The sequence below is a fragment of the Camellia sinensis genome, chromosome 2, assembly GCF_055761805.1.
Source record: "Camellia sinensis isolate YWXY chromosome 2, ASM5576180v1, whole genome shotgun sequence".
NCBI lineage: Eukaryota > Viridiplantae > Streptophyta > Magnoliopsida > Ericales > Theaceae > Camellia > Camellia sinensis.
Window position 1 is genome coordinate 24322409 of NC_138962.1, and position 11121 is coordinate 24333529.

Genomic DNA, 11121 nt, shown 5'->3' on the forward strand with positions numbered 1-11121 from the left:
TAAAGTTGGTTTTGTCTGGTTGCTGCTCTGTTTTGCAATGGGTTTTTGTTGTGTTGCAACTGTGTGGATGTTTTTAGGTTCAAGTTTGGGGCTGCCTCTGCTCTGTTTATGCTTTGTTGTTGCTATTTTATGGTTTTGTAGATAGAGATTAGAATAAGAGTTAACCATGAATAAATGAAGGAAAGGTTAGTTTGGAAGGGTTAGTTTGAATTCAATTGTAATATGTATGTGTACAGATTTTGAACAGTCTGGCTTTGAAATGCAAAGGGTCAGCTACTGAATCCTCTTTTGCCAGTCTGATATGCCTGGGATTATAAGTTTGATAAAATCATAGTTGTCAAAAATAAGAAAGAAAGATAAATCACAGACTATATCTCTTACATGACAACTTGTATTATTGAAGTCATTGTTGTTGGTTTTCTTGAGTATTGTTTGTTTACCAATTTAGAAGATTTTTTGCTATTGAGAGAACATGGACATTGACTTTAAAGAAGCAAAAGAAGAGCATTTGATAAAAAATAGTTTAGACCTGCTATATCCTAAGTTCAGTTTGATAAAAAATCACAGAATATTTTTTGCTATTGATAGGCAGTCTACGGGTCAACCTAAGTTCAGTTTATATAGTTGCTCGTGTAGCTTGAATGGTTATATTAATTTATTAATCGTTTAATTTCTTGTTCGTAGAATATGTGCCTTTCTTTAGACCTGCTATATCCTAATTTCTTGTCTACTGTTGATTTGTAGGACGATATCCTATTTGAAGTGCTTTTGCAGCTGTTTCTCGTGTCCTTTGGTGCCAAGCAACAGTAAGCAACACATGCTAGAATAGTTTTAGTAGTTATTAAGAGTATTGGTTGCTAAGAAGTCTTTAATGATTTTTTTTGTTTGCATGTAGGGTCTGCCAAGACAGATGTGATGATATGCTTTATAATGTTTCAAACCTTTTCAACCCCATACATCTATTCCATTTTTTTCTTGCAGAGGCAAGTTCAATATTTATAGATAATGGGAACAACTAAGACTTCTTATCCCAATGTATATACTTTTATTTCGTTGATACAAAGAAAATGCCTTTATGTTCTATTCTTCACTTACCAGGCGAAGTTATTAAATAAAGTAATACATGCACTCCTAACTTGTTTGCTGTTACACTATGATCATCAAGTGCTTCTTGATTACCTAATTTCAAAAGATACAGGAGCCAAAGCCGCTGAATATCTGTTGAGGTAGTTTAGTTACTTGAATTGTACTTTGATCTTTCCTCTGAAGTTGTGAATACTAGATTTTCATGAATCATATGCTTTAGATATGTTGAGAAGTGCAGGTTTTTTTAGAGCTTACTTTAGGTAGGCAATGTATTTTCTTTTTCAGTTTTTATTGGTTGGTGTAGTTGATGCAAACAAATGCAATGCATTGCAAGATAGTACCAGAGGATGGAACTTTGCCTGAGCTCTAGCTCATCCTTGTATCTGTATGAATTTGGGGGTGCTTTTAATGAAGTTCTCAGTTTCTAAATTAGTTGAGTTAGTTCATGCCTTCAAAATTATTTTTTGTCCAAACTAACTAAAGCAGGCATATCATGGCATATTGGAAAATGGAAAATGGTGTTACTTGTGTTATTGTATAGTTCATGTATTATTTTTGTCTGCAATAATCAAGCGGACTTATTTTTGTCTAGTTCATGTATATAGTGTTACTTATGTTATTGCAGATTGGAAAATGGTTCCTAGCTTAAAGACTGGTCGGCTTCGGAAGAAGACACTCACGCAGCCAGAAACAGACTCGCCAGCTGCTATTCCTTTAGGATCACCCGTTGCTCCGTCTCCTGTTCTACCCGTCCGATCAAATGTGGGACCATCTCATCATGTCACTAGCCAACCAATGGTTGATTTTGATGAGACACAAGCCCCATCCGAAACGTAGCCGAGTGGCGTAGGTAAGAATAAAGTGTATAAAATTTGTCAATTACCACATGCCATTGCCATTGTTTTTTTGTAGCCAAATTTTAGGCAATTGTCATGATGTTATGTTGTTAACAGGGACTTCGAAGCCCCTACGTGTACGTGGACCGACACTTGGCAAGGGCATACAAAAAATAATTAGAGCCAAAAAAGGGGAAAAATGTTATGTTCACATCGATCGTGGGTTGAATGTAATGACTGGCAAGTATGCCACTCCAGCAACTAACGAGTTAGGAATTCAAATTAGAACCTTGTGCCTTTTGAAAGATGTGAAGTCATGGCTGGATCTTGATGAGACTACAAAAGCTGCCGTCATCCAAGGAGTTCTTGTAACTAATATTACTTGTCCACAATATGTAATTGTATTATGTGAGTAATAAGAAAGACTAATATGTAATGATTACTATTTCAATTTGTTTTGCATGTAGGACAAGTTTCAAATTGGAGACGATTTCCACAATGACTTACAAGCACAGGAGATTGTGAATAAGAAGGCCTATGGGTTGTACAAAGATTGGAGGTACACCTTGAAGCAAGAGTTCGAATTGTTAGAAGGACTTCCACGTGATGAGATCTATGGTCATCCGCCCGTAGGGGTGAGTTTAGATAATTTGAAGCATTTGATCGATGTGGCATGGCAAGATGCATCTCACCAGGTAAAATAATAGACTAGATAGAGTACATACATCTATGTGAAAATGTGATATGCCTTAATATTGACAAAAAAATTGTTTATCTGCTTGACTTATTTTTAGAAACGGTCAAAAGCTGGCAAGAGTAATAGGAGTCAATTGCCGTACAATCATACCAATGGGTCTCGCTCATTTCCTATCGCAATGGCTGCTATGGTGAGTTCGATCTTTTTTAAACTTGAATCCATTATATGTTGTTTGGATATGAAAAATGTTATGTTCTCCTACATATATATATATATATATTTTAAACTCTGTTAGTAAACATGTATTGTCTGCAAAAAATCTGTCTGGAAAAAATCTGTTAATGATACCCTTGCCACATGTTTGCATTCTAAATCTGCCTACACTATACTCTGTCTTTCTTTCGAAATCTGTCTCGCAAAATCTAAACTATACTCTGTTTACACTATAATACACAATCTGTCTACACTATAATACAGTATATATAAATCTGTCTACACTATAATACACAATCTGAACTATATGTACTGCACTATACTACAAAATCTAAACTATACTCTAAAAATCTGTCTAAACTATAATACAGATTGTGTATAGTTTAGATTTATAAATCTGTGTACACTATACTACACTATAATACAGTATACACAATAGTTTTACTAAATCTGTCTACACTAATTCATACACAATCTGAACTATATATACTGCCCAAAATCTAAACTATACTCTGTTTTTCACTTAAGATCATTAGTCTTGTAGCTCTTTGTGTTTTAGATTTAAGTTAATACATTCACAAAAAACAGATATTCCTGTACATACACATGTTATAATACACATAATCTGAAGTGATTATAAGTGGCTATGTGCGAAAATCTGTTGGACATAATCTGTTTGAGAAATTCTGTTTGATAATCTCTAGTAACATAGCTCATATAAATCTGTTGGACATAATCTGTTTGAATTTAAAATCAATGAGGATTGGGTTAATTTGATTATGAGCTATGTTACTAATAGCCACTCCTCCATACTTTGGAATGGAGAAGTGATTAATGGTATCCATAATGAAAGGGGTGTAAGGGAAGGTGACCCAATCTTACCTTACCTTACCTCTTTGTACTCTATATGGAAAGACTCTCAAACATGATCACTTCCAAAGTTAAAGATCGCACTTGGAAGGGCATTAAAGCCTCTAGAAATAGTCCCCCACTTTCTCACTTGTTCTTTGCTGATGACCTCATTCTCTTTGCCAAAGCTGATCAACCCAACTGTGAAATTATCATGGATGTTCTCATTGAATTTTGTGATGTGTCTGGGCAGAAAGTCAACCATGCTAAATCTAAACTTTTTGCCTCTTCTAACCTTCCTAGACATAAAGCTATGACCTAAGCTTTCAAAGTAGGATCCCGCTGACGTAAGATCTTGGTAAATACCTGGGATCCCTACTTCTCCATAAAAGAGTTAACAAGACCATGTTCAATGAGATCATAGAAAAGATGAAAACTAGACTCTCAGGGTGGAAAGCTAGAAATCTATCTCTTGCTGGCAGAACCACTCTCATTCAATCTGTGACCTCAATTATTCCCAGTTACAACATGCAAACTATGGAACTTCCTAGGAGCCTTTGTAATGATATTGACAGATTGAACATAAATTTTCTCTAGAAGGACACTGATAGCAGGAAGAAAGTTCATTTGGTGTGTTGGGATAATGTGTGTAAAACAAAAGTTGAAGGGGGACTAGGTATTAGAAAAGCTAAAGATCACAATGCATCCCTTCTCATTAAACTTGGATGGAAAATTCTTAGTGAGAAAGACAAACTTTGGTGCTAAGTACTACAGTCTAAATATCTTAAGAATAACACCATATTCAATTGGCCCATAAGGAAAAGATCATCTTATACTTAAGAATAACACCCAATCATTAGTCTAGTAACATAGCTCATATAAATCTGTTAATGATAATCTCTTTGAATTCGAATCTGGCTGCAAATCTGTCTAAAAATCTGTCTCCCAATCTGTCCAGCAATTTGTTTAAAAATCTGTTCATGGAAATTTGTCTGTTTGGTGCATAAAGTGTCATTGATTTATACATTGATGTGTTAACAGGTAGCAAAAGATGGAGAGTTGGATTTCCCAAAGTTCTATGAGGACAGCCACACTTCAAAGAAAACGAATGACTGGATCCATCCGAAATGCCGTGAGCTGCATGTAAGTATGTGACAAGGAAATATATGTATTCAATATTTTCTTGTACTTAGTACCCAATAATACATATATGTTGCAAAAGTTTTTTTCGTCTTATTTATTTGAAATGACAGCAAGAGATGGTCAATGTACAAGCGGCTGCCATCGAGTCGGGGACGCCATTGACACAAGAGGAGATTTCAAGGCAAGTGCTTGGACAAAAGAAAAGGTACTTGCTTGGATTTGGGAGTAGCCCACAACCGTCTACCTTATTTGCAACACGAGCACACGATAAGGACATGGAGGCAATGCGAGCTGAGGTGGAGGCACTTCGTAAGGAGCGGCAAAAGGATCATGACGAGTTAATGAAAGAGCGAGAGGAGCGCGAGAGATGTTACAATGAGCTGTTGAAAGAACGAGAGGAGCGCATTCAATTATCCAATAAGATGTTGAAAGAGCGGGAGGAGGGACAAAAGGCAAGGGACGAGACAAATACAAAGGTCGAGCATCTCAATAACGTAGTCGCCAAACTGTCACAACTCTTGGGAATCTAAGTTGGGCATCCGACGTTTGTTTTTTGGTAAGAACAATTTCATTAATGTCACACTTACTTTGTTTAAATATGTTCGCTTGAAGAGTTGAAAATGTCATCAATTTGTGAGTTATTTGGGGTTAATGATTTCTTGTGTAGTTACCAGAGTTTGGTATTGAGTTTTCTTAACAATGAACTTGTATTTAAAATATGTACTTGATTAAGATTAACTATAGTAGAAACATGTTAAAAAAACATAGCGAATTTCAATCTTCGTTTAGAGTAACATGTAAACTTCAACAGTGGTATTTTGAATAGTAACTCGAATATGTGTTTAAAAGTAATGGTAACCTTCCCGGTGACAAAAGTGACACGTTGGGACAGACGGTACGTAAATAGGACACATACGTTGGGAGTTAAAGTTGAAAAAGTCATAAACTTAGACGAAAAAAGGGGTTTGGGGGGCGAAAATGCGAAATAGCCCCCGAAACATTATTTTCTCATAACGGGAAGCTTCCCGGTGATAAATGTGACATGTAGGGACAGACGGTACGTAAATAGCACGCCTACGTTGGGAATTAGAGTTGAAAATGTCATAAACTTAGTCGAAAAAAGGGGTTCGGGGGGCGAAAATGCAAAGCATCCCCCAAAACACTGTTTTCTCATAACGGGAAGCTTCCCGGTGATAAATGTGACATGTAGGGATAGACGGTACGTAAATAGCACGCCTACGTTGGGAATTAGAGTTGAAAATGTCATAAACTTAGTCGAAAATAGGGGTTCGGGGGGCGAAAATGCAAAGCAGCCCCCGAAATTTTATTTTTTGGTAACGGGAAGCTTCCCGGTGATAAATGTGACATCTACGGACAGACGGTACATAAATAGGACACCTACTTTGGGAATTAGAGTTGAAAATGTCATAAACTTTGTCGAAAAAAGGGGTTCGGGGGGCGAAAATGTAAAACAGCCCCCGAGCCACTGTTTTTCCGTAATAGGAAGCTTCCCGGTCATAAATGTGACATATAGGTGTCCACAATACGTAAGTAGGACAAGAACTAAATGTGATGAATGATATATCCTGTTTACCTAGTCCTTTGGAAATTGGAACAAAGGATTTGTAAAGTTCAGCTAAGGTTTAGGCGCAATTGTGTATTTGATAAGTTTAACTATCACCACTACAAAATGTGCAACAGTTGAACAATAGATAGTTCATATACATAACATGGCCTCAAGATTTGGCTGAAGGGAGGATAATTCCTCAGCAACAGAATAGGGAACTTAGGACTAAAGAAGCTAAGTATTGAAGGTACGTATCAAAATTAGATGGTGTAATGGAAGAATAGTTAAGCATAATCTTATATAGCTCGTCCCCATAAGCCTATAAAGAACCCAAGGCATTACTCATTCACAAACAGAAGCATATCTACATCTATAAACCCACTAATTAGTTTATTCTTTAAGGAAAGTGTTTCCAAAATTTCAATGATTATATCGAGAAAATTAGAATCTTTTATAAAGAAAAAGACCATATTAATTTCCATCCGTGGAGGTCAGAAAAACACTGAACTAACGTAACTGGAAGCTTCGTGGAGGTCACAAAAGCATAAGCATAGTGAGTTTTATGGATACCAGACAAACTGTAATGATGGGTTTTCTTACATTTTTATAACAAATAATTTTTGGATGAAATGGTAAGTACACCCAAAATTTTGGTAATTTCATAATACCTACACAATTTACTTTCACATTTAAGTACTAAAATTTACTTCGATAGATTTAGAGATAAAAAAGCTAAAACAAGAACTCATGATGGGTTCATGTTTGGATGTCTTGCATTAGTTAATAGATATCACTGTCCTTGTCTTTTAATGTTTGAAATTATTACGACATATATATGTCGTCCAGAAGTGCCATTACATGCACCGAACTAATGATTTTTTCCCCATTTTTTGCAGATGTTTTTGGACATACAAATGTGGATATGTTTTTGTTGACAAGTACGGGAGGGCATTTTTTTCATATCTCTATCCGTATATATAGTGGTTTGTAAAAAAAATTTTGTTGGTAGCAATTAACATAGCACGTGGTACATAATAGTTTTGTGGCAGTACATAATATAATTTTTGTTGTGGTACAAAAGTTGTAGGTGCACAAAGAATTTGGTTATTCCAGTATTATGTATTGAATTAAATTATTGATGTGGGCTTAGACTTGGTTCTTATGAAATTTGTAATATATATATATAAGTGGATGTTCAATATTAATTTTTTGGATGGTTAGAACTGAAATGTGTGTAATTGTTGTTGAATGCTTCATAACATATTTACCGTTGATGGATACAGGAATGCTGATTAATAATGGATACAGGTGCACCAAATATTTTAATTAAAAAAAAAATGTTAACGTATTTGGCCACCAAATATTTTGGTAGCTAAATATGTAATCAAATGTTTTGGTGACTAAGAATTTAGTAGCAAAAACATAACCCATTAATTTTTTGCGACCAAATAATTAGTAGCTAAAACAATTGAGAAAGAGATAAAGAAAGTATTGGCTACTAAATTTTTTAGTCACGGAAAAAATATGGTGTCATTTGGCGACTAAAATGTTTGGTGGCAAAAAATGAAGAAGTGAATGTGAGCAGGCTTTTGGCTACAAAACTTTTAGTGGGCAAAAGTAACAATGACAAAAATTACTTAGCCACTAAAAATATGTATTCTATTGGTGACAAAAATGTTTGGTCTATAATAGTTATTCTTAAATTATGGTAGCACTTTTAGTGACTAATACTTTAGTGGCAGAAACAGACCTTTTGCCGACTAAACTCAAAGTAGTAGCCAAATATGCACTTTCGGCGACCAATTTTTTAGTAGCTAAAAGTGAACCTTCCCCGACCACCACAGATTGGTAGCCAAAAAGCCTAATTCCGCGACCAATTATTTAGTGGCAGAAACATATATTTTGCCGACTAAACTCAAAGTCGTAGCCAAATGCTGATTATTGGCGACCAATTATTTTAGTAGGGGAAACATACCTTTTGCCGACTAAAGCCAATTTAGTAGCCAAATGTGTACACTTTCGGCGACCAAACAGGTTTTAGTCGCCAATACTATCGCCGACAGGGTAAAGGCGACGAGCTTAGCGACGAAAAATTGTGGTCGCTAATTCATTTTGGCGACTAAATAAGTGACTTTTGGCGACCAATATTTTGGTAGCCAAAAGTGACATTTCTTGTAGTGATAGTTGTCAATCAGAGAAATTGTAGAGGGAAGAGGAATAGAGAGAAGAATAAATAGAGGAGAGATAGGGAGAATTAAAACAAAATATGAGAAAGTCAAATGTGCAAATTGTGCCATGATTTTAAAACATATATATTTTTTAAGTTTTCATGTACTATGCAATATTTTTTATGTCCACTTAGGGGTGTTTTGAAAAATTGGTAAAAAATTAACTTTTTGACTTTTTCGGTGACTTTTTTGGAAAAACTTGGTAAAAAGACAAAAAAATTGGCTTTTTACCAAGTTCCCAAATTATTTTGCAATGATTCCTTCAACTTTTTTTCTACTTTTTTTTCTTCTTCTTCTTCTTCTTTCTTTTTTTTTTTTTTCAAAATTTCTCATAAAAAATTATATTTTGTGTTTCTTATTAATAAAAGTCTTATTAAATTGAATGATAGCAAGTATAATATTGTCATGCACCAACTACATAAATATATAATAAATAAATGTCATTAACGTAAGATTAGTTATTTTAGTGAAGCAATCGAAGATGGCAATGTTGTTCAAAAAAAATTGAAGATGACAAATTGAAGATGACAAAGTAGGCTTCACATTTTTTTTGTTCAACAACCTATCCAATAACTTATTAATAGAAGTCTTATTAAATTGAATGATAGCAAGTATAATATTGTCATGCACCAACTACATAAATATATAATAAATAAATGTCATTAACATAAGATTAGTTATTTTAGTGAAGCAATCGAAGATGACAATGTTGTTCAAAAAAAATTGAAGATGACAAATTGAAGATGACAAAGTAGGCTTCCCATTGTTTTGTTCAACAACCTATCTATAAAAAAAAATCACCTGTAGCCGCATGCAAATTGTATTAGTCAAACACGGCAAATTGAAAAAATTATTGGTTGGTTTAGAGGCATCACGTGGTTATATCCTGGTTAATCACAAATCACCATGTCCCCTCATATTACTTAATCATCTAACACAAAATCGTGAACTCCACTACTTCCACCAATCACAATACATGTGAAGTACCATATGGCGCTGTTTCTGGACCAACCAATAACTTCTATGAGGGATTCAATGCCCTTGGCACCACTCTCATAATCTTTAGTCATGCTCTATTTTGGTGTTACTTATAACTTGATTATATACATTGTAGTGTTAGTTATAACTTAATGTGATTAATTATGACATTAATTTAGTTATAATAAAAAATATCTTTGGTTATATCTTATATAGTACTAATGTATGCCTGTGCCTAAAGGCATGTTGCAAATAATTAATATAGAATTATTGGGTTAAAATGTAATTTATCCCATTTGTTGCTAAAAATTTGAAGTCAAAATATGAGTAGAGGTCTTTTTAGTTTTGAAAAGATTTTTTTTTTTTTAAAAAAAGAACTTGAAAATATGTTTAGTTATATATTTTGAAAATAAACATTTTCTAATCAACTATTTAAAGTACGGCAAGTAACTCAATCATAAACATTTGTTTTTATTAACAAACTTTATGACTCTAAAGTATAAACTTCATATCAACACAAATTAAAAATAAAAGCACCCTGGCTAAGTAAGTCAATAAAAAATTATAAACACAAAACAAAACACACAAACCAAAGGTATTGTACGTTTTTTAACGCTCTATAATCCAAAAAAAATTACACCAAATAATGCACATTAACTAGTGTTCTGCAATTTCAAAAAAATTAAATTAAAATTAAATACCAAACAATGCACACCAGTTAGTGCTCTGCGATATAAGAAAATTAAAATTGAAATGAACACCAACCAATGCTTTGCAATCTAAAAAAAAATTATTTTAAACACCAAGCAATGTACACCTGCTAATGCTACTACTGCAAATCACATTGTAATATTTTTTGAAAATTATAAACCTAAAACTATGTGAGAAAAATATAGAAAAAAATAATAATTAACTTGCCTACAATGTGACATGAGATTTTAATAAATATACTCTCAACACAATCTGACAAAGGTTGTGTATTATGTCAAAAGTTAGGTGTGTACACAATCTTTTCTCTCCTAAATACACATTAATATGTATTATTTGGGCATTATTTTTTTACTCCCAACACAATCTGACATCAACCAAAAACCTTATGCAAACTTTTAGACATAAATAATTAAGTTAAGAAACAACTAATATACCTAGGCAATTCAATATAAAGCTAGACATTGGGCCATTGAACAATCAACAATAATTTTTTATCAATACTAAATTACTTGTACATTTTTTGAGCAATACTAAATTATATCAATTTATACGTTTTTGGGTTAGAGAAAAAACATAGAGAGCTGTAGAGTGATTTGCAATCCTTATATAGTGAATTTTGATCATTTCTCTACCGTGAACATAGGCATCTCACCAAACTACGTATATCTTGTGTTTGTGTGTATAATTGTTCTTCCCGTTGTTTTTCATTGTGTGTTTGAAACAAGATCATTGCATAACAAAAACCAACATAGTGAACTTAATTCCATATAATTTGGGGTTTCTTTCTTGATCACGTTAAATTTAAGGGACAAC

At 33.8% G+C, this 11121-nt stretch overlaps 1 protein-coding gene across 1 annotated transcript; it reads left to right on the forward strand.

Moving 5' to 3' along the window:
• Positions 1 to 2580: 2580 nt before the first annotated feature.
• Positions 2581 to 7540, forward strand: LOC114285982 (uncharacterized). Its single transcript, XM_082904247.1, has 5 exons — positions 2581 to 2617; positions 2717 to 2809; positions 4723 to 4824; positions 4935 to 5380; positions 7288 to 7540. The coding sequence occupies exons 2-4, from the start codon at positions 2798 to 2800 to the stop codon at positions 5352 to 5354; spliced, it is 534 nt and encodes a 177-aa protein (XP_082760373.1). The 5' UTR covers positions 2581 to 2617; positions 2717 to 2797; the 3' UTR covers positions 5355 to 5380; positions 7288 to 7540.
• The last annotated feature ends 3581 nt before the right edge of the window (positions 7541 to 11121 follow it).